The 25,225-nt window shown below is 39.2% G+C and overlaps 1 protein-coding gene across 1 annotated transcript in view; it reads left to right on the top strand.

The window, feature by feature from the left end:
• The window catches only part of vps37d (VPS37D subunit of ESCRT-I), a 31,772-nt gene extending 14,425 nt beyond the window's left edge, over window positions 1-17,347 (top strand). Inside the window, exons 3-4 of the mRNA XM_004911761.4 lie at window positions 11,887-11,969; window positions 13,603-17,347. Of these exons, the coding sequence (XP_004911818.2) occupies window positions 11,887-11,969; window positions 13,603-14,394 (875 nt within the window). The 3' untranslated portion in view covers window positions 14,395-17,347. The remainder of the gene's footprint in view (window positions 1-11,886; window positions 11,970-13,602) is intronic.
• Window positions 17,348-25,225: the final 7,878 nt, after the last annotated feature.

Below are 25,225 nucleotides of genomic sequence, written 5' to 3'. Positions count from 1 at the left end.
ATTTAATAATAAATGGGGCATTCTGTTATTTTTCATAGGAGCCGGCGCATAAGGAAAAGTATTTCCAAGAACAAAATCTTTTACCTGACAAAGGGGCCTTAGAGCTCCGAAAGCTTGTAATGCATTTTTATTGTTAGCCAATATAGGTATCATTTCTACAATACTCTATTAATACAATACTACAATATTTGTGTGTTTTTTTTATTATGAATTTATTAGAACAATCAGATTCCCAACTACAGAACGGGTTTTGTCAGTCTCTTCTCCGGCCTCTTCATTATCCCAGGATTAACGTTGCTGGGAGAATATATCGTTTGGCTGGCCTTTCCCATGATATTGCCTTCCTTTTTTGAATGAGTAGAAGTAACTTACAGTATCTCCATCTTTTGGCAGATTAGATTCAGAAGCTGATTCTCTCATTATGTTGCAGCTTATTTTCTATCCAGCCATGTAATGTTTAGTTTGGGTTCCAATTCAACCACACAGGAATCTACTTTTTTAGGAAATTCAGTAAACTTCCTTCTCTCAAAGCAACCAATGAGATGTCTTCTCATTTTCTTGCTCTCGTACTTGCAGATGGGGGTTCCGCCGGACAGGAACTCAAATGCATTAGCAATAGCATAAACCCCACAGTCATGAGTGTTTTCTTGTTCATCAACATCCAGTATTTCCATAGTTCCTTCAGGATCATTCACTAGTTCACTATAGCATTCATTTATCTGTTTCTTCAGTAAGGTACCGTGGTGTTTAGTCACAGCGCTGTCTGCAATCTCCACATGATCCATTTTAAAGCAGCTTGTCAACCAATGTCTCTCTACACTGTCATAATGTATCTGTACTGATGGTCCTTTAACTGCATGAAATCCAATTTGAGAAAGGAGGCAGCTTTGAAGCCCCTCTGCCTCAAACTGGATTTTCAGCAAGGACTGAGCTGCATCAATGATTCTGTCGTCCAGACATTCCCTGCCTCGCAGGGCCATTTTATGCTCTTGTGTCAGGTTCAGTTCAGGGATCCAGGCATCAGTCCCCTCAGGGAAGGGCTGGCCTGGAACTCCAATGTACTTGCAAGAATCATCAGAGAATTCATTCTCTTCATCTGCATAGAATCTTAAGCGTGATTTGTATTCATCCGTTATCTTTTCTCTCTTATTCTTTTCCTCGGCCTTGATAGTCTGTCTGCTGTACTTTCTTCCTTTCCTTGCCTCCTTTTTGTCCCTTCTCTCATGTAAGAAGGGTGTGATTTCATGCTCCTTATTCATCCAAGGAGTGAGATCGGGATCAGTTTTCCATTTGTCAGTTTTGTAAGTGGATGGCTCATTTGTGCAGGCATACAGGGGTCTGTATAAGCCCACAGAGTCCCATTCTGGTTGTTTCTGTATTTCTGCCTTGATAAGGCGTTTCTTAGCTTTCCTCTCTTTTCTGGCCATCGTTTTGCTATTTCCCTCCGTTAGGCAGATAGTGGAGGGTTTTTCTTCTAATTCCACCTTGATGGTCTGTTTCTTATTTTTCTTTCCTTTCTTTGTAACCTTTCTGGTCTTTTTCTGCGTTTTGTTTTGATGTTCCTCTATTTTGCAAAGAGGGGAATCAGGTTCAGGTTTCTGTTCCTCCTTTTTGCAAGTGGTGGAATCATCTTGACTTTCATTGCATGTCTCAGGTCTCTCTTCCTCTAGGCTGTTGGTTGAGAGATTCTGTTCCTTTTCATCTTTGCATTCAGATTCTGTTGTTTCTTCAGGTTCCAAATTTGAGATATTCTTTTCCTCTTCACATTTGGATTCTGTGGTTTCTACAGATTCCACAATTGCTACCTCTTTGGTGCTTTCCTCTATTAAGCAGAGGGTGGGAAGCTCACATATCTGTTCCTCATCTGCGCAGGCACTGAAGTCTGTGCTTCTTTCTTGCTCTGCTTTGCAGGGGACGGGGAGCTCGTTTCTCACTGTTATGCAGGTGCATAAGGCAGTGTTTAGTTCAACATTATCGGTGCAGGTTTGCGGTTCTTCTAATTTGTTTGTTTTCTTAAAAAAACAAAACTTTGAAAAACATCCAGAACTCTTTTTTGTCTTCGCTTTATCTTCTGCACTACATACATTTTTTGTTGAATTTTTGCTTATATTTTTTATAGAACAAAGTTGAAAAAGTTTAAAAAGTCGTCTGATACAGCCAAAGCTCCTAACAGAGGCCATGGTATAACCACAGTCTAAAGTGGAAAAGATAAATTATAATTAGTAATTATGTTATAAAAGCAAGTTCTTACAAAGTCTACTAATTCTCATGATCACTAGTGTAATGTAACAATAACTATCATGCACTCATACACAGCTGGTGCACAATTAATCCCAAACAAAAATGACCTCTTAGACAGTCACCAAATCTAAATATAAAGAATTGTGATGTAAATTATCTATTTTGACCCGGTCATGTCCATTTTGACACAACTGCGCCTAATTTTAGCAGAAGTTTTGCGTAACAATTTGCCATTGGCAAAATTTGCTGCGAATCCATGCCTGCTGAAAAAATTAGCTCATTACTATATATAAGTTCTTTAGCGCAACTTTTCTAAAACCTTATGCTGCTAGTGTATACTGGTTTTATAGAAACAGACAGTCATGTCATGATAATGTCACATGACAAGGCATTTAGGTACTGGAATTAAAGATCAGAATTACAATTGGAATATCAGGTTCAGGTTAAAGCAAATTTTGTCGTTATAATATTTATAAGATTCTTTAAGATCTTTAACTTTTACATACAAATGCATTTATAATTTTTTGTACGTGTTTATGTACACAAACACACACACACACACACATACATAAAAATTTCTTGTGTAATCAGGACTTAAGAATAATAAGTGAAATGTGTTAAACAATTCCTATGAATATAAATATAAAATGCAAAAGAAGTGTAACACCACAGTTATGGAAACCCATTATCAAGAAAGCTCCAAATTACAGTACGGCCACCTTCTATAGACTCCATTTTAACCATATCATTCTAATATTTAAAAATGATTCCCTTTTTTTTCTCTAATAATAAAACAGTACCTTGTATTTAATCCCAAATAAAATATCATTAATCTATCTTGGAAGTAGAACAATCCTATTGGGCTGAGTTAATGTTGAAATTATTTATTAGTAGACTTAAGGTAGGAGATCCAAATTAGGGAAAGACTCCTTTTTCAGAAAACCCCCAAATCCTAAGCACTATGGATAACAGGTCCCATACCTGTACTAAATTGCATTCAATTCTATATTTAAGCATATTAGAACTTGTAGCTGGAACTTGTCAATCCCTGTGTATTTGTTGCAGAAGTGTCTAATTCTAATATGTGTTTATGCAGCTTTTAATGCAAATTGTAAGCCCTTATGTCATTACACATTTATTTATAGTAATTTCATGGTAGACTTTCTTTATTTATGTATAAATAACATACTTTCTAATAAGCAATAAAGAGAACGATCAGTTCTGAAACACAACTTTTCTAAAACTTTTGTTCATCTCTGCCAGTGTATACAGATTTGCAAACTGTAATAAATTAAAATAAACACATTTGGCCACAACTTGTACTCACCTCTGCCAGTCACTGAGTCTGAGTAAAGACTGATCACACTGTGCCTGTGATGTGTGTAACCCTTCTTGGGCATTGTGATGTCACAATGTCTGTATCATGTCACATGACCAAGCATTGTGGTACTAGAGATAAACATCATAACGAGTCATATAAATGTTACAGTATTGAAATCTAAAACTGGAATTTCAGTTTTGTCATCGTAGCAATTATAAGACTCTTTATGATGTTTAACTAAATTACATGCAATTGCATATATAATAGGCACATATATATATAAATACCTCTAGTGTAACTAATACTCAAGTGAAATGTATTAAACAACTAAACAACTGCAATAGATACAAATATAAAATGTATATGGATTGCTGTATTGAAGTATATTAAAACAAGACTGTACAACAGTGGCAGGTTTGGGAAGCATCAAGTAATTTTAGCTGCAGCGACTAATTCTGAAACTGTATGTGTTAATACAGACTTTAATTCACATTGAAAGTGCTTTTGTTATTATTCATTGTTTGAAGTTTATATATATTTTTATAATGTTTATACACATCTTTTAGAATAATCTTTGTTAACACAATTTAGGTTAGTTTACATAGGCTTGCTCATTTATATAGGAACAACATACTTTCTAATAAATTAAACAAACATATTTGACCAATTTGTACTCACCTCTGCCAGTCACCAAGTCTGAGTATAGACTGATCACACTGCGCCTGGGATGTGTGTAACCCTTCTTGGCCATTGTGATGTCATAATGTGATGTGGCAATGTCTGTATCATGTCACATGACCAAGCATACCTCTCTAGTGTATCCAGTACTCAAGCAAAATGTGTCAACAGTTGCCATGGATACAAATATAAACTGTATACGGACTTCAGCTCTTCAAATTTATTATAAAATTGTATAAATATCTTATAACTGTTACAGTGCCAAATAATAAAATGATGAAATCTAATTGATGCAGACTAAAAGCCATTAGTTAAAAACATAGTTTTGACTCAGATATTGCCAAGTGTGTGTTTATTTTACTGTGACCATATACTTGTACACCTGTATGAACTGTATTGCCAGGCAGTGTAGCAATAGTTAAAAATCATAAATGTACATCTTTATTCATAAACAAATAAACATTAGATGTGCCCTAACCTAAAAACACAAAGCATGGGGTCATAGATTGGTGAGGGGCCCCTTGTGTTTACCCAAACTGATCATTTTTAAAATGATGTACGTCCCACTATGGTTATGGGTTGCACTTGAATCCAGATGGTTAAATCAATATCAATTCAGGCCGCTGATGTTTTACTCCATAATTGGCAAACAAATACATTTAAGAATACATTGGAGGTGAAATAGTTCCTTACAAAGGGTTAAACGTATCTCAGTTATCATTAGTACATTATATGTATCTGTACCACATCATGTGCAATCTACATCCCAGCATACAGATTCACACTCCAAGTGAGAACATTGAGGCCCATATAGTTTACATATAAAGGCGCAGGCGTGTTACATACTTAGCCAGAACCTTTTTTAACATATTCAGATGTGAGCACATTTACCTGTCTGGACTAAGTCTGAAGGGGTGATATGAGACTACATATGGAGTTCATATATGCTTGCCAGCTACAGCTGCTCAATTTAGAGAGGCGTAGTTCAACATTAATTGTAAGTTGTATAACTGTGTGTATATACTTAAAGATGTATATAAAAGGTTACTTGAGTTTTAGAGCAAGTAGACAAACATTTTTACATGGGGCTAATCTGACAAGCCAATGCTGTAATGTAAAAACGCTTCATCTTTGGATCAAGTTAATATAAAATTAATATTAGGGAGAACATGGCGCTGCTTTATGAATCCTGTGATACAACAGAATTTTGACTCCCTGTACCTTTTCTACCTTTGCTGCTTACCTAGTTACCTCTCATTCAGTTGTTTATACTGTATGTCACTGTGGTCTAGAAGCAACTCTTATGGGTAAACTGCAAAGAATAAATTGCTAACAAAACCTGGGAACAAGGAATATGCTTTGATCATTTTGTGGACTTCTAGTCCTGAACATGCTTTAACACTTGATTAACTGTATGTTCAGATCAACAACACGAGGATCATTTACAAAGACCCAGATAAAAGTGCAATAGCACTAAGGGCGTAAGAGCCATAAGGTGGTAAGTACAGGGATCTATTGCAGCCTGGGTCTGCCACCATAACTTGGGTTTCTAAATGATGTTCAAGTTAGGGAGACGGGCTCTGTGTAGTAAGAAGGGTTCATTGGGACCGGGATTCACTGGGATTTTTCTTAGTTTTCGGGTGGGCCAATCTGACCCTGAGCCAAAACCAAAGATCATATTGTTCCATTCATTTACAAGACATCTGTAAAAACTGAAAAAATAAAAATGTATGTGTTATGAGTCATTTCTTTATTCGAATTTTCAAGAATGTTTTACTGATAAATCTTGAAAATTTGAGTTTGGCAAAGCTGAATTTGTAAATTAGAGACTGCAATCTTGAACTAGAAAGGGAAGTTTGAGAACAAACTTCATGTTGGGTTGAAAAACGTGAAGTCACTGAATGAAATCTGATCTGTTGTTGATGCCGCCCACATTTTCTAACCTTGGACCACAGTTATACAGTAAAAACCACTGTGCAAAGTTTGGGGACCTTGGTTTTAATAGTGATGGAATGGCAGCAATTTAAATGTCAAAGATTGACATCTGATTGGCAGTTGGTGGCTCCACCCACTTTTACTGTTTTTGCACTGCAGTCCCCTAGTGACCAACTATGCAAAGTTTGGGAACTCAGGCATAAACACGTCAGCATTTTACACTTTACAATGGAAAGTAAATAGGTGAAATGTGATTGGCTGTTGTGGCTCCGCCCACTCTTCTAACCCTGAATACGTAGTCAACCAGTGACTGACTGTGCATAGTTTGGGAACCCTGACATAAATAGTGTGAGAAAGGCAGCATTTTAAATTTAAACCAAAAGAATTCAATAGGTAAAGTCTGTATATGTCTCTAGATTTTGTATCATGAAGAGCATTTGCAGTGTTCCCTTATGCTGTATGGTTGGCTAGTCTTTTATTTTAGAAACCTCAAAACCTGCAATACCTTTACTAAACTACAGTTTTACCTTGATAATTATTTTTTTTTTATAATTTTTGAATTATTTGCCATTCTCTTCTAAATCTTTCCAGCTTTTACATAGGGGATTTACCCCAGCAGCTAAAACTATTACTCTGTGAGGCTACATTCATTGTTATTGTTACTTTGTATTACTTATCTTTCTATTTAGGTCCTCCTCTATTCATATTCCCAACTCTTGTTCAAACTGCCTGTTGCTAGGGTAAATTGCAGCATAGTAACCAGATAGCTGCTAAGATACCAAACTGGAGAGCTGGGAACAAAACCCCAAATTGCTGAAAAACCATAAAAAATTAAGGTCAATTGCAAATTGTTTTAGAATATAAATGTTGTTTTTATACTAAAAGTTAATTTATAGGTGAACTACCCCTTTAAAGGAGAAGGAAATTTAAAAACCAAGTAAGGTCTCTGTAAATACAGCCATAAGCACTCACAGAAATGCTGCACTGACTTCTCTGTCAAAAGAAACAGGATTTGTTGCCTCTTTGTTTCCCTGTGCCAGAGACACGCAGCACTCTCCTCTCTCCTGCTCCCCCCTCCCTCAATAATGCTAAGAACTCCCTCCCCCCCCTAGGAATGTGGATCTGAGCCAATCAGCAGGAAGCTGACTCATAGTCTAATCAACTGAGCATGTTCATGGGTCTTGGTCTTGGTGCAGGAGTGAGGCATTATGGGAACTTTCTTTACACAGCTTAGTGTTTTTTTTCCTATGAGGCTTCTGATCCTCTGAACAGGAGAAATATGGGGAGTCTTAAGGGCATTATTGAGAGAACTGAAGGTATGCCTGCAGCTTGAGATTAACTCTTTATTAGCCTTTCCTTCTCCTTAAAATAAAGAAAGTGATCAGTATGTGTAAAAGAATGAATGATAAGGAGCATGGGAGCATTCTCTACCTAAAAGTATCATTTTATTGAAAGGGTACCGCACACACAGGGGCTTGATGCATGACCGGTGCTCTTCCTCAGGCAAGGGAGGATTTTTTTGTCCCTGAGGAAGAACAACGGTCGTGCTCGAAACATTGGAATTTTTTCAATAAATACATTTTTCTTATGCATCAAGCCCCTGTGTGTGCGGTACCCTTTCTATATATTTTCCCAGTTAACCTGCACCCAGGGCATTTGGACTTGTTACGGTGTGCTCCTCTCTGTTCTCTCTCTCTATATACAGTATAACATATATTCAAGGGTAAAGCATGCTGGGAGCTGTAGTCTAGCACCATTAGGACTGTTTTCCTAAAGCAATATTTCTGAATAAAACCCAGCCCCCAGCTCTCTACAGCCAGCGGCTGCAATAAAATGCTACAATGAGAATCCCACCTGACCTGTATAAATCTGCCTCCATGCACTTTTCATCTGTATTTGATGGAAGCATTAAGCACAGTTTCCCCAGCCCTGAACAAGTCTGTTTTTCTCCCCATGTCTGATTCCTGTGTCATATAATGGAGCCAAAATGCCAGAATAATCTCTGTATGTAAGGTAGCAGAGAGATGCCTGACACAGTGTTCGGAATCGGCATTCTCAACAATAGGAAGAGAATGTTGGCCCGGCAAAAAGTCACAATCTCGTCAAATAAGTGGAAAAAAGCTATGAAGCATCAAACATGCTGTTCTTCTTACAATGTACATTTTAATTAGTATGCAGTAGGTTTGTATGTAAATACTAACATTGGGCGAATCTGTCCTGTTTTGCTTTGCCTATAAATTTGCGAAAATGCTGAAAAATTTCGTGAAATGCCGAAAAAATTTGTGATATGTGGCTACTGTGTGACTTTCTTAACACATGCAATATTTTTTTGCATGACCGCAACTTTCCTCATTTGTCAAATATTAGCTCCATTATATTACACTGTAACTAGACTTGGGGATAAAGGACAGACTTGTTTAATGTTGGGAAGGCTGCGCTTAATGCTACAAATACAGCAACAAAGAACATGGAGCCAGATTTACACAGATTAGCTGGGATTCTCATTGGAGCACTATTGTCCATTAATACAGCTGTGGGCACTAGAGAGCTGAGCTTGAATTGTTATTGAACACATTTGCTTTAAGAATACAACCCAACATGCTCTAACCCAGGGGTCGGGAACCTTTTTGGCTGAGAGAGCCATAACATAGTAACATAGTAACATAGTAAGTTGGGTTGAAAAAGACATACGTCCATCAAGTTCAACCATAATGCCTATATATAACCTGCCTAACTACTAGTTGATCCAGAGGAAGGCAAAAAACCCCATCTGAAGCCTCACTAATTTGCCGCAGAGGGGAAAAAATTCCTTCCTGACTCCAAGATGGCAATCGGACCAGTCCCTGGATCAACTTGTACTAAGAGCTATCTCCCATAACCCTGTATTCCCTCGCTTGTACTAAGAGCTATCTCCCATAACCCTGTATTCCCTCGCTTGTACTAAGAGCTATCTCCCATAACCCTGTATTCCCTCACTTGCTAAGAATCCATCCAGCCCCTTCTTAAAGTTATATAATGTATCAGCCAGCACGACTGATTCGGGGAGGGAATTCCACAACTTCACAGCTCTCACTGTAAAAAATCCTTTCCGAATGTTTAAATGGAACCTCCCTTCTTCTAAACGAAGTGGGTGCCCTCGTGTCCGTTGGAAGGCCCTACTGGTAAATAAAACATTAGAAAGGTTATTATATGATCCCTTTATATATTTATACATAGTTATCATGTCACCTCTTAAGCGCCTCTTCTCCAGTGTAAACAGACCCAACTTGGCCAGTCTTTCTTCATAACTGAGACTTTCCATACCCTTTACCAGCTTAGTTGCCCTTCTCTGGACCCTCTCTAACTCAATAATGTCCCGTTTGAGCACTGGAGACCAAAACTGAACAGCATATTCTAGATGGGGCCTTACCAGCGCTCTGTAAAGGGGAAGAATAACCCCCTCCTCCCGTGAATCTATACCCCTTTTAATACAGCTCAAAACCTTGTTTGCCCTTGCAGCTGCTGCCTGGCATTGCTTGCTACAGCCAAGTTTATTATCTACAAGGACTCCAAGGTCCTTCTCCATTAGGGATTTGCCTAGTGCAGTCCCATTAAGGGTATACGGGGCTTGCATATTTTTACATCCCAGGTGCATGACCTTACATTTATCCACATTAAATCTCATCTGCCACTTAGCTGCCCAGATTGCCAGTTGGTCAAGATCCTACTGCAGGGATGTCACATCCTGGATAGAATTGACTGGTCTGCAGAGTTTTGTGTCATCTGCAAACACTGATACATTACTCATAATACCCTCCCCTAAGTCATTTATGAACAAATTAAACAAAAGTGGACCCAGTACAGAACCCTGAGGGACCCCACTGAGAACCTTACTCCAAGTAGAGAATGCACCATTAACAACCACCCTCTGTACCTGATCCTGTAGCCAGTTTTCTATCCATGTGCAAACAACTTCACTAAGACCAATAGACCTTAGCTTAGAAAGCAGTCGTTTGTGGGGAACGGTATCAAATGCTTTGGCAAAATCCAAATAGATTATATCTACTGCATCCCCACTGTCCAGCTTCTTACTTACCTCATCATAAAAAGCAATTAAATTGGTCTGACATGACCTGTCCTTCATAAAGCCATGCTGATTACTGCTCATAATGCCATTCTCCACTACATAATTTTGAATGTGATCCCTTAACAAGCCTTCAAATAACTTGCCCACCACGGATGTCAAACTTACAGGCCTATAATTGCCAGGCTGAGATCTTACTCCCTTTTTAAATATGGGAATGACATTCGCCTTCTTCCAATCCCTAGGTACCATACCTGATGAAAGAGAGTCTGAGAATATCAGAAACAAGGGCCACTGCAATTCTGCCCCTAGCTCTCTCAGTACCCGAGGGTGTATTCCATCTGGCCCAGGTGCCTTGTTTACATTTATCGTGTGTAACCCTTTAAGCACCATATCCTGTGCCAACCACTGTGTAGTTGGAGCTGAGGCAACAGTGCAGCTATTGGGTGGGACTTGGCCCACTGGCTCCTCTACTGTATACACAGAAGAAAAGAACTGGTTAAGCACATCTGCCTTTTCTGTATCCGCTGTAACCATATTGTTATTATAACTCAATGGGGCCACACCCTCAACCTGCATCTTTTTACTATTAATATACTTAAAAAACTTTTTGGGGTTAGTCTTGGCCTCGGCCGCGATGCGCTCCTCATTTTCTATCTTTGCCTTCCGGATTGCTGTTTTACAACACTTGTTATAGTGTTTATAATCATTAAACGCATCTACTGTCCCCTCTGACTTATATTTCTTAAAAGCTTTCCTTTTTTTCCCTATTAACTTCTTTACCTCAGAGTTAAGCCACATAGGGTGATTCTTAACACTTCTACTTTTTCTTATTAATAAACACCACATATTTTAAAATGTAATTCCGTGAGAGCCATACAATATGTTTGGCCTCGGATGCGGCAGGGCAAGCTAGGGTGGGTCCCAAGGATGCCGGATGCGGATACGATGCAGAGGAGGGCGTGGCCTGCGCTCAGCTGATAGAAGATGTGTTCTAAGGCTTAGAACACGTCTTCTATACTCCGTGCGCAGGCCACACCCTCGTTATTTTTTTTTATTAAAGATTTGGCAGCGAGCCAGATACAGCCATCAAAAGAGCCACATCTGGCTCCCGAGCCACAGGTTCCCTACCCTTAATCTAACCTATTTCATGATCATTCCCCATTTCTATATGGGAACATGGAAGCTTGATAGATGGAGGAATAGAGGATAGTATGTAGAATAGGATAATAAAGAGGTGGAGAGGAGGAATGAAAGTTTAGAGAGCGGCCCATTATCCAGGGTTTTCTGGTGGGCCCCTGCCATCTCAGTCTGACACTTGATACATTATTATTATCAAACTATTTAACCAAACTGATACAGGGCCTCTCTGGAATTCTCACTTGGTATGGAACTGCAGGCTCTTGTGCACTGGTGCTATCCCTATTAACCTTTATTTCTCACAGTTTCATTTACACCAGCACATTCTTCTATCAGCAGACGCTTCACCATAATTTGGCTGTAACCATCACTAGATGTTTTCAGTATTACAGTACAGTAACCATGATCTGTGGTAGATATTAATATGACTGTTAGTAGATACTATGAAAACAAACATGCATAATGTTGATGGGAAACTGATCACGGCCTTAATTTTTTTTATTTTCAGAGTGCCTCTTGCAGGAATGTAACCCCCATGTTGCACTCAGTCACCTACAGGAGGAGCTGCAGAGCACAGAGGCAGAATGTGAGGTTAGTCTGTGCGTGCATTTCGATTTTTTTAGCTTTTGCCATTCATGTTCGTGTTTAGCAGAGTTGGACAACCCAGACCTGTAGAAATATCAATATGCATGGAACTGTAGTCACCACATAAGTATGAGGCATAACGCAATTGTCTATAGAGGCATGCAGAATCACAGTGTAAAAACAACACATTAAACCAATGATATGCAGCAATAATGTACCTTCCTTCCAACAGCAGCACCCCATCTGCACAAAAGCACCCACAAAACTGAAATGTTTGTTGTTGCTATTATATACTTTATACAGTACGTGTAATATTAAATCTGGTACAGAAGATATGAATATATTTGTATTTCAAAAGCTGACATGGCTTGGACTACTCCATTCAAAATATCCCACCTCCGTATTTTTGCAAATTTAATATACATGAGGTAAGATAAGCATTACTGCTGACACCTTATAGCATCTGATATTTTTATATTATATTTATGGTTAATATAAGGGCATTTAGGTAGGCAGTGAAAACCATAGGGATACTATACTCTTAGGGGGGCTTACACTATATAGGATGTTTACATGGAAGCCTACAGGATCATTTCCTTATCTAAAGCTGACTGTGGAATATACCCAGGCTGATTTATCAACGTTCAAATTATGGTTTTTTAAAAACTTGAATGTTTGATATTTATTAGGCACAAAAAAATTGAAAAGAAACTTGAACGTAAAGCTCCAGCATCTAAAAGTTTGGGAGTCCATGTCAGTGGGAGTTGTTGTAGGCAAAATTTATGTTTTGTTTTGTTTTTTAATTTGAGTTTGTTGAATTTTTAAGAGAGAGTTTTTAGACCCATTGAAAACAAGAACAATATGAATTTGTTTTTCATGGTTTCATTCAATCACGTTTTTTAATTGACCTTGCTAGTCAAGAAATGAAGTGTTGTCATGTCCCACAATGTGGGGGATATAGCTAGATAGCCAGGGGATTTATATTCTTGTATTGTAAAGAAACAATTTAAAAAGTAAAAACTCAAACAATTTTTTGGCTCAGTTTTAATATTTCTAGCTTTATTGTGCTAATTTTTAACATGTTTTGTCCCTCTAGGCATATATTAATAGGTGATTCAATAAGAGTTACCACATTTGAGTTTACTCTTTCTATATTATTGGATACCCTATACTCTACGAGTAAACCTAAAGGTATTTAGGCATTCCTGAAACTAGTGCTGCATCAGTACCGACCCAAACATTGCATTTCAGAACTTCAGGAACAGTTGCATACACACTAACCTCAAACTGATTTGTCTACAAATAGTTTTTATTGTATATGGGAAGGCAGTCTGCCACTTGTTGCCACAGTGTATCTTTGTTACAATGCTGGGAGTTGTAGAACAACAACAGATAGAAAGCAATAATTGTCTTTCAAATTTAGGTGCCTGTGATCCTAACTCTGCTGCCTTAGCCTAGGACTGGGCCTTTGTGGCCTTCCCGTAATCTGGGTCTGTTTCCCTAAATTACTATGAGTACTTTAAAATTTACCCATTTCAGTAAAAAGCCATTCAACTGTTACAAATCTTTTCTTATCTTTTTTTCTTTATGCATTTCTGTTGTTCTTCCCTGATTTCTAATTTGCCTGTTTTTTTTCTAGGCCCTTTCCCAGCTGTTCCTGGAGGGTTCCCTCCCTCTCCTTGTTTTCCTGGATTCTTATCACTTGCTTCGGGCTCAGTGTCACATCCGCAGAATCCAGAATGAGAAGCTGCTTGAGCTTTTGGGAGAGACTCTAGACCAGGACACACCGCCCCAAACCCAGGAACTGACTGCTGAACGGGAATTGCCCCCTCAGTCCAACAAAATATCCTCTGATCAGAACATCCCCCCAAAGCTTCAGGAACTTCCTCCACAGTCCAGAAAACTTCCCCCCAAGCAAGCCTTGCCCCAACCTCAAGCCACCAAATTGCCATCGAACCGGGACCCTAAAGTGAAGCCTCGTGATGTGGCTCCAGGGGGGCAACAGCCTTCTCGACCCCGAGAACTGCCCATCCAAACAAGTAAACTTCCCCCTGACCGGAAACTGCCTTCCAACCCCAAGGAAAAGCCCCATAATCCCAGAGATCAAAACCCACAGGCCTGTGCTCAGCCCATTCCTTCCTCTGCTGCTCCCTCACAGATGCCCCCTGCTGTGTTTCGTCTGCCTCCTCTGCCATGTGGAATGGCACCTGCACTGCTAATCCCAGCAGAGGTGCTTTCTCCTTTTCAGGGTCCGTCTGCCCAGTCCCCTGGATGCCTCCCACCACTGGGGCGCCCCAATGCTCAGCAGCAACAACAGCCCCCACGGGCCCCTCTGCGCTTCATTGCTCGCATCTACTTCCTGAGCACTCGGCACCTCAGGGTGCTGTCCAGAGCCCAACGGCAGCAGCAGCAGCACCCTCCGAAGCGATAAGTGACAGGCTTCTGTTGGATAAGGGAGTGGGGCAATTTATGGGACGGGGGACAGGGTAGTTGTCAGTGTGTATGCGCGACTGTGTGTGCGCATGTATGTCTGCAGGAGATGTGTTTTCTTTGTCAGACAAGGGTTGTTTGATTCACTTCTGGGCCTGTGTGATGCATGTTTGCTTGGTGATGAGTGTCAACGAGTTGTGTACAGAGTTATTATTGCATATTTCGCCCACTTTGGATGCAATACGCATCCTATGTCTTTTTGGATGCAACATGCACCCATTGCTTTTCCTTCTTAGTAAGGTCTAAATCACAGAACTGCAACAGCCCCGCAGCGATACACAGCTAGTGGGCTACAAGTTGAAGATCCTTGCCCCATCCAGTAAATAGGTACTGAGTAAATCATGAAGGTTTGCTGTGCATTGTGCTAGGCATGGTAAGAAGTTATAGTTCATGAGGCTGATGGAGATGTATGTCTGCTGTCTGTGTGTTGGGCATTAAACTTCATGTTGCCATTTTGCATATGAATGAGCTCCACAAATAATGCGTGTGTGAAGTAAGTGACTTGTGTAAATGCCCTTGACCCTGTGCCTGTGTGCCAAATGCTTTCTTGTGCTGAAAGTGCATTGGCAGTATTGCACTTTATCAGCCCTCCAAGTGTGCATCCTACTGTACGTTCTGTGAGTGCTGCCAGACTGAATGCACTGCATTTGCACAAACATACATTCCAGTGAGTATGCTAATGTCGTGTTTAAGCAGTGCATTTACACCTGAACTTCCAGCCTGCACCAGCAATAGCTTTATATAGGGTTGAGAGCCTCTCAGTTGCTCTTACTCCTGTTTTTAGGCAGCCGTGATGGGCAGATCCGCTTTATTTGTGTTATGCATGCTTGTTTGTTGTCATTTTTAAGTGAGAAATCAGCAAGATGATTAGTGCTGAGAAGATGTAGGTTTGTCCCAAAAAAACCCTGGTGTTGCACATATTACAGTTGTGGATTAATACAATGACCCTACTAGTAATACAGATATCCTCAGTCACTTGCTGAAGTTGTAGCTCTTTAAAGGAGACATTTAGCATATATACATAATATATGAATAATATATGACGCTGGTTTCACAAGCTAAAAATGATAATTATCTTTAAAAATGGCCCCTTTATTGGGAATTTCACAAGATCTGGTCCCTGCCCATGTTTCAAATGAGGGGTGGGCGTCCCTGCCAGAAGCACAGTAGATGGGGGATAGCCAATCACAGCCCTGCAGTCACACAAGCAAAGAGTGGCTTCAGTTTCAAGCTAGCTGCTGATTTCTATCCTACAGTGCAGTGTGCTAAGTGCCGCCGCCCCCTGCACTTCCTGGGAAAGGAAGAAGCAGGAAGTAAAACAGATGGGCGGGACTAGTAGGGTTTTGGGGGAATTTTGCAATACATCAGCCTGAAACACATATTTTTTAAGTACATTACTTCTATAGTTAAAAGAGTATAATTCACTGGCACTTATTTTTCACAGAATACATCTCCTTTAACACCTTTTTTATACAGATGCCTTCACGTTCATTAGGAGACTGAATTTTTAACTAGATTATGGTGCTAGAGAGAGTATAAACAGACACTGAAAGTTAGTAATGGATTTTAAGGCCTGCCAGACTAGCAATACATCACATTGCCTGCAGCTATTTGCTAGTAATTCTGCCCTCAGTATGGTACAATTCAAGTTTTCTTGATGATTCTCTTTATTGCCGGTGGAAAGGTATTTTGAAAAATTAGTCACCTGCAGTAGCAGAAATTTATGGTGGATGACCAATCTTTGGGTGGGGCATTAGCCTAAGGGAATGAATCTCCTGTTCATCATCACATTCATTATCCAATTCATCATTTAGGAGCTGGATTACCTGCAAGGTTATCTTTATGTGGAGCTTTGCATACTGGGTGAGGCCTACAAATTGCAGTATCTATTATATAGCAAGACAATATGCAGACTGAGTATTTTTCAGATGGTTGCTTAGTGTAGTGGCTCAGTACTTTACATCATGGAGTTGCCATGCTGTTTTTAATTATGTGTCCTTCTTGGCAGCATATCCACAGGTATTAAAACAGGAATATTTGTGTATATGAAAGACATTCTGGCCCTCTGTTGACATCTGGTAGATTAGCTTTGAAGCATATAATTTGTAGTTTAATTCCATATAAAGGACTAGAGAAAAGTCACTCTTATGAAGGTTTATTGGTAAGCCAAGTAATGATCTAGTTGGCTAGTTGGATCAATGCATAGATCCTCATGGCCATTTCCCAGAACCAAACCCACTATGTGAAAAGACAGTGAGTGTTGCACCTCTGTGTTATGGTCTGGACAACTTTTAAGAATCACACCCTCATTCACCTATTGAGTTGCCTCAAAACTATATACAAACAGTTGTGTTACCCATCACACCAGATAGAAATAACAAGCTATAAAATATATAATTATCATTACAAATGCATTTGCAGGTGATTTCACAGTTGTACAGCTGGAGTAAAACACAGATCTGATAGTTACCCTAGTGCATTTTGGGGCTAGGTTCCACTTCCTGTCCGATAGGTTTATTGACAATCTGGCTTCCAGTCCCTTTTTTTGTCTTGTATTTGATCCAGCCACCTTCATCTGCAGTAAGTGGTTACAGCTATGTGAAAATGTATCTGAAAATTAGACATTAGAAGTTTTTGATTCTGGTAAATTTTACAAAATGCTTTAGATGCATCTTCATCTCTATCATTTAGTCTACAAGTTTAATTAACTCTTTCCCAGATTTCTGATGCGTATGTTCTAAACAGCGGATTTGTTCACCTTTATCTGATAAAATGTACCTTCTACTGGTGTTACAACAGCTACAGGAACCAACCAACATTGTAACAACAAATAGAGAATTGCCATCATTTTGTCAAAGAAAGATAATGTTTAAATTAAACATCTCTCATATCCACTGCTTATGAATTATCATTTCCACAGAGGTTGCCTCTGGAAGGTTCATGATAAGGAATCTCCTTTTCTGATATAAGCCTTGCCCCACCATTTCTCTACACCATCAAATATTATTAATACCCTCTGGAGTAACTCATTCTCCTAACTTTTTATGCCACTCACAGTTGCTCCTGAGGCAGCTTGCTCCAGTGCAGTTAATTATGATGTAACTCCATAGCAAAATTGTCTCAGTACAGTACTGTATCATGTAACTTTAGGTTATCTGCTGGAGTAAATCTATTGTATCTCACTACTTAAGGTCGTGGGCCGATAAAAGCTGCTGAGACAGTGACAGCAGCTTATTTCTTGTGTATGGGGCCCTCTCCAACCATTATGTGCTAAAAATCATAGCAGATGTCGATCACACTGGTTTAAAAATCCTTTTGGGCTGAGGAATGTATTGGCTTATTGATGCCGTCCTCACTCTTGAGGGGCTGCTTGTACAGCATTGTGCCAAAAATCAGATCAGCCCGATATTGCCTAACTCAAGGTGGGCTTATCCGTAAAAGAAACACTTGTTTGATTACCTTTTTTTATGTATATGGCCAGCTTTACTTATACTATTTCCAGATTTGACACCACCCTGTTACTGTCACATGTCTGTATTTGATTTTCCTCAGTTAAGTGCATTCTGGTGTAACTTAAAGTGGTCATACATGAGCAGATTTTAGCTGCCAATTCAGGCCTATGAGACCTATTCTAGAGCTCATCTGTCTGTGTATGTGGCCCTCTGACAAACCTAACCAACAGATATCAGTTGTCAACCTTGCCATCTTATAATGTATGGGCACCACTAATAGGAACATTTCTATTGTGTATTTACTTTTGTGTGGCAACAAACTCATCAGATTCTTCCACCACATTATCTTCTGCTGAAATGGAAGGGCAGATGTGTTACACACAGTCACATTCACATCTTCAGAAAATATAAATGCAGCCTCAGGCATACTGTAGGTGACCAGAAGAACTTTGTCACATGTTGATTTAGATGTTTTTATTTTAAGAGGGATGCTACCTTCACATACTACAATCTTGCTACACAGACTTTCCTTTCTGTTATTTGCCATTCAACTCTCCATTGCAGTAATCAACTATGTTCACACTGTTATCTTTAAAAATCTGATCTGTAGCATGACTGCCTCATTCCCATCATCCCCAGATATGTCTCACTGATATCACTACGGGAGCCATTTACTAACCATTGGATTTTTTTCCGATTCTGATTTTTATCGCTAAAAGTCACAAAAAAAGTTGTAATTTTTTCAAGATTTACTACGCAACAAAATGGCTAAAAATCTGAATCTGACAATTTGCCTGCTAAAACTTGCTGAGATCATGTAGACGTCAATGGCAGATGTCCCTTCCGTGGAGGATCTTTCTTTTGCTTCAAAACTTTAGGGGTTTCAGATTTTTGAAGCTTTTTTTTGTGCGACAGTTTGAAAAGGTTTTGTAGTGACAATTAAAAAAATGTTTCACTGTCACAACTTTTCTGCAAATTTTCTCACGCTATTTCTCTTCAGACTTTTAAGCAAATGTCAGACATTCATGGAAATTACTTTAGTCGAATTTTCACAAAGAAAAAAATGAGAAATATTTTTGAGTTTTAGTAAATCTGCCCCTTAGATTTAATGGGTCTATCAAATTGTTTCCTGTACTTGCAGGGCAAAGACTAGTTGCATTTCATTATTTTCAGGAGATAACTTCATAATCCTACCTTTATACAGAAAATGCAGGACATGGATTCCCAAGTTTTATCATGATGTTTTCACATAATACCAACTTGCAGCTCCATGACAGCAATCCTAGGTGTTGCATTATAATCTCAGTATATCACTGCAGGGTGTTATTGTATAATATAAAACTGCATGAGGTGACACCTTGCCACATTTTCTCCTGTTGTAACAGCTGGATAAGGGTTGATCCTATCACATTATCTATTGATATATCATTCATCTCCATTACTAACAGCCCTTACTAATGTAACTGCAGTGCAGGGATTCAAAACATTTTCTAATCTTCTACCTTGCTCCATTGCATTGGCCCCTAATCTAACTGCCGGACAGAGATTGGTTGGGTTACCTTCTTATGCTCTAACATTTACGCATTACTTATTGAATGTTCCAGTAGTTTAACTACAGTAATTTATTCCATTGCATTACCACCAAGTACAACTGCTGAGCAGGGGAATCATTCCATTGCATTTCTAGCTGGTACAACTGGTGGGAAGGGAAACATCCCATTGCATTTCTATCTGGTACAACTGGTGGGAAGGGAAACATCTCATTGCATTTCTATCTGGTACAACTGGTGGGAAGGGAAACATCCCATTGCATTTCTATCTGGTACAACTGGTGGGAAGGGAAACATCTCATTGCATTACTATCTGGTACAACTGGTGGGAAGGGAAACATCCCATTGCATTTCTATTTGGTACATCTGGTGGGCAGAAAAACATCCCATTGCATTTCTATCTGGTACAACTGGTGGGCAGGAAAACATCCCATTGCATTTCTATCTGGTACAACTGCTGGGCAGGAAAACATCCCATTGCATTTCTATCTGGTACAACTGCTGGGCAGATAATCATTCCATTGCATTTCCTTGGGTACATCTTCTGGGCAGGGAAACATTACATTGTGTTACTATCTGGTTCAGCTGCTGGGTGGGTATTTATTATGTTGTGTTACAAACTGGTACAACTGCTGGGCAGGCATTTACTGCACTTTATCTCCATGTGGTACAACTGCTGGACAGGAATCCATTTCAATGCATTACCAACTTGTACTGGGCTAGGATTTAAAATATTACATGGTCACCTGATACACCTGCTGGGCAGGGGTGCATTTCAATTGATAATTGCCTGGTACAACTGATTGGATTCATTCCATTGAATTCTTACCTGCTAACAGCTGGGCAGTGGCACTCCACTCTGTCTAATATAATTACTGGGCAGGGATTCATACAGTTACAATAAATCCTGATTACAATGCTAAGTAAAGGTTCAGTCTATTAGAATATATTCTGATGTAAGGTGATATAAGGTAACTATAAGGCATTTATTTAAGCATTTGCTTTATCTTGTTTTGTCACTAGTCTTACTGCATTGCCTCTTGATGAATCTGTGAACTAGCCAGTCCATTAAGTCAACCCATTGCTAATATTACAAAATGCTGGCTTATTAAATACAATCAATCCATGACATTATCCTGATAACACTGCATCTCCTGTTAGCCGTCACATTATACACATGCTCTAGATATAATTGACTGGAAAACCAAAATTCTATAACCATTATGCACTTACAGTCATGAGTTGCTAAGACCCAGTTACATAACATAAGGTGGCAGTAAAATTAGAACCGGAGTTATCAAAACAGAGAGTTATGCACAATTTGTAAATAATCCATGTTGTAACTGAAATAGAAACGCATAAGAGCAGAGTCAAAATTTCATAGATAGCATTTCTGTAGATAAATACACAGAACAGATAGGTCAAAGAATTGAAATTGTAAATGATTGCTTATCGCCACCGTACTTCTCTTTGGTGTAATGTATCCCATAAGTGTCACAACATATATATTTATATGTATATTGGGGGGTGGATTAGATGTTTTGTTACTAGAACTGGTATTGCAAGGTGGGGTGATATTTGGGGCAAAAAGACCCCAAATTCTCTTCAGTCGGGGAGTGTTGAGAATGATTTTGCAGAGAATTGTGTTTTCACTTTTAATAATTACGTTTCCATGTATAACAAAAAGTAAAAACCCCCAAGCAAGTTCATGGTCTGCTGTACATACAGGCAAAGGCATAGTGTACTGGTGTTATCATATAGGGCGCTATCCTTGGGTGCTACGTTAACTACTATGTGTGTATCGGGTAGAAAAACCTTGATTCATTTAAGTGTTGCACAAGTGCAGTGGCATCCAGAATATCCTCTATGGTGTCACAGTCTGTGTTGGGGGCACAAACCTGTGAGTTTAGGCAGTTTGCACACTGAACATGTAAAAAGAAATGACTAAAGAATTGTGCTACATAGTCCTAAATGAGATGAACTGTACAGCCTGTTAGCTGCAACAATAAAAAGGAGATGGTTCTTACGTTCCATGCAATGTTTCACGCAGGTGCAGTGTATGAAGGCATGTTTAATACATTTAATCACCTTAGTAAATTATTTTTTCCATACTTAGTTTGGTGTAGCTGCATTTAATCCTGCTGGTGCATGAAGGGCTTCTTGTTGTGCTGTGATGTCTGTGTTAGGTAGGTTGCGTGCTGTGTGAGGTCTGCATACATCTTGCTCACCCCAATACATGCAGTTTATTGCCCGTTTAGGACTGCATCTATGACTGCAGTTGGTGGAGGTAGAGGTTGTGTGTTTCAAATAAGGAATGCACCACAAAAGATTTAGGCACACAGCTTGTGTCTTAACAATAATTTGCTGCATTCAGTTGTCATATGACTGTGTTCAGCCAAACCAAATCCAATATATATATATATATATATTGGGCCAATGCCTTCTCTAGCCTGAAAGCTTCCCTGTGTGTTGAGGTGAATGGGTTGTATGGGTTGTGTGCTGTGGAACTGCGGAGAAGTGTGTTTATGTATAGGTGCATTGTGAGATGCCAGAAGTGAAAGACATGTGAGAGTACAATAACAGTGGCTCTGTGTGCAGGATAGACATGCACTGTATTGCCTGAGACCTTATAATGACTCCTCCTGGTATGATCCTGTGTGAGCAATGAAATCTGCCCGTTTGTAGGGGATTTTTTTGATTCTGTGTGTGCAAGAAGCTCTTCCCGTGAGCAGTGATATCCACAGATGAGGTTCCACGTGTGTGTGCAGGCGTGTGTTACGGTGCCTCTCTCCTTGTTTCTGTGTGCGCACTGCGTGCCACTCAGTTTGCGCAGTAGTTTGGTTGATGTAACTCTTTATGATCCTCTGATATATACAAATAAATCCTGTTTCTTTCTCAACCTGGTTTCCAATTCTGACTTTCCGCTTGATTTCTTTGGGATAAAGAGAACTCAGACGACTATTATGTCCAATAAAATAGTGTTTGTAACAGCAAACTGAATGGATCTGCTCTCTGTGGGAGACATGGGCCCTCTCCCCTTACCTCTAATTGCAGGCCAGCAGCTCTCAGTTACACAGCTCACTCAATGGCTTATTAGGCTGCCTAATAGTCTGTTCACTTGAGGCAAAGATTGCTCCAACTGAAGCCATTCTCTCATAACCCTGTTGTTTACTCAACAGTTGCCGCACCAATAATCTTCTAAATGCTATGCCAAACATAACACTATCCTATGAGGTACAGTGTGGGATTGGGCAAATGATTGTAATGGGGTTAGCGGCATATATAGTACTAGGATTATGTTTTTTGTGTACATAAAGTAATTTTCACAATATAAAGACATAATAAACACATATACCAAGCCAAGTTTTCTCATGAGACAACTGAAGGTAGTTCTGTATGTTTAAAAGGTACTGTAGGCCAATACATTTGGGTGTACTCATTAACACTGGGGACAAACATCACCTGTGATGTTGCCCATAGTAACCAATCAGATCTTTGCATTTTTTTTTAACTTGTAGGTGACCGTTATATTTAAAATAATTGCTGATTGATTGCTATGGGTTACATCACCAGTGATGTTTGTCTCTAATGGTAATAAATACGCTCCATTGTGTATACTGAGCTCTAAAATTGGTAGGTTTGCATGACATGCCATTTTCAGACCCCCTATAGTCATACCAATGTACTTTTCTGAAATCAGATGTAATAAACACATCATGGTGCATGTGTAGAATGTACCAAAGATTTTTTTTTTATTTTACACTGGATTCAAATCAAAATCCATTTCTCCTTCAGTACTGAATGATACACATATCTCTTGGTTAGGATATTTCTTCCACTCCTCATGAATACACTGCCAACGAACACTAGCAGCAATCAATTTAGGAAGGAGGCACTGGCCAATCAGCAATGTACAGGGCAGGGCATAAATGTGCAAGTAACTTTTAGTCATTTTATGTATTTTGCACCCTGTCCTGCACTTGGTAATGATCACAGAGATCAATCCATCATGCATGTCCATATTTAGACAAATTACAAAGCACTAAAAATCTCAACATATATAATATAACATTGAGAATTCAAGGTACAGGTATAGAATCAGTTATCCACAAGGCTCTGATTTACAGGAAGGCCATCTCCCACAGACCCAATTTTTTATCAAATAATTGTTTTTACAAATTGTTTCCTTTTTCTCTGTAACAATAAAACAGTACCTTGTACTTGATCACAACTAAGATATAATTATCCAATTATCACTGGCTTTATATATATATATTTTTTTTTTTTTTTTTACTAGAAGAGTGATGTAGTGTATTTCATGTGATCGGGGCATGTCAGTTAATAAGTATTGAAGAAAATGTCCTGGGAAGGGCATATTGTTTATTTTAATACATCATTTTTTCTGTTAATGAAGTTCTGTTTTCCATGGCAATGTAACATGTGAGGGGGCAGACAATGGTGTGATAACTTTCATCCTACCGATGAAAAGTGCAGATATTCTAGTTTCAACACTGCTATCCAGGGTATGACATTCAGCTCTGGGAAAAAAAGTTAAGGACAGTTATTTCTTAGTTATGAGAGGAATTAAAGCAAAAGAACATTCTCAATGCAAATCTTACATACTCACTAGAGATCTGCAGATCACAGATTAGACAGACATGTTATGCATAAACCAATACCACACTGAATACATAAATGAACTGCCAGATAATTTTAAAGAGCAATCAAGGGCCCTATTCCTATATTTGACAGCACAGGACCTCACTGCCTTGCCAGCAATGTATACTCCTAGAGAAACTTCTGCTCATCCATTTGATCAGCATCAGTGGCGTAGAGAAAAAGAAGAGTGCTGGCTTTCGTATTTTCTAGTGTAGGGATCCCCAACCGTTCTTACCCATAAGCCACAGCAACACAAGCAGCATAAAAGTTCATGGAGGTGCCAAATAAGGGCTAAGATTGGCTATTAGGCAGCCTCTATGCACACTATGGGCTTACAGGAGGCTTTATTTGGTATTAAATCTTGTTTTTATTCAACCAAAACTTGTTCCGGAATTCAAAACTCAAACTCAAACTCACTGAGAGCAACATCAAAGGGGTTGGTGAGCAACATGTTGCCCCTAAGCCACTGGTTGGGGCTCACTGTCCTAGTGTATATGGGCCTATTTTGGCAGTATGTTAATATAACAATATCTCAACCTAGGGGGAAAAAAAAAAAAACAGAGAAGATTAGAAGATAAAATAAAAAATACATTTCACAGAACTTTTCAAATTATATAAGAATGGAATCACATCATCTTCTAGACTCCATTTTAAATCAAATAATTCACAGTTTTAAGAATGATTTCCTTTTTTCTCTGTAATAACAGTAAATAAGGAGTAAAAATGCTCCTACCTGTGCCGGCACCCAAAAGCATTGAATAAGCTCAGGTGCAGGCACATGTAGCCAATATCTGCCCCAAAATGCGAGACATTTTCAGCAGATATTGGCTACATGTGCCTGCACCTGAGTGTATTCAATGCTTTCGGAGCATTTTTAAGTGTATGTAGCTTATTCTCGGAATGCGGTTTTGGCTTACCGAAAATATGCTCCATATGCTGTGTGTGGCATTAGCCTTAACAAAAAAGCCGGCCTTTTCTCTCTACTGCACATGATTGGGCCCCCAGGATCCCAAAGGTAGAAGAGAGACGGAAGAGGATCACTGGCTCACAGCTACCCCAGGCTGGTGCTCCCTAACAGAAGCACCAGCCCGGGGTATAACATAAATGATTA

Source organism: Xenopus tropicalis, chromosome 2 (genome assembly GCF_000004195.4).
Source record: "Xenopus tropicalis strain Nigerian chromosome 2, UCB_Xtro_10.0, whole genome shotgun sequence".
Classification (NCBI taxonomy): domain Eukaryota; kingdom Metazoa; phylum Chordata; class Amphibia; order Anura; family Pipidae; genus Xenopus; species Xenopus tropicalis.
This window is presented reverse-complemented; position numbering and strand designations above follow the sequence as displayed.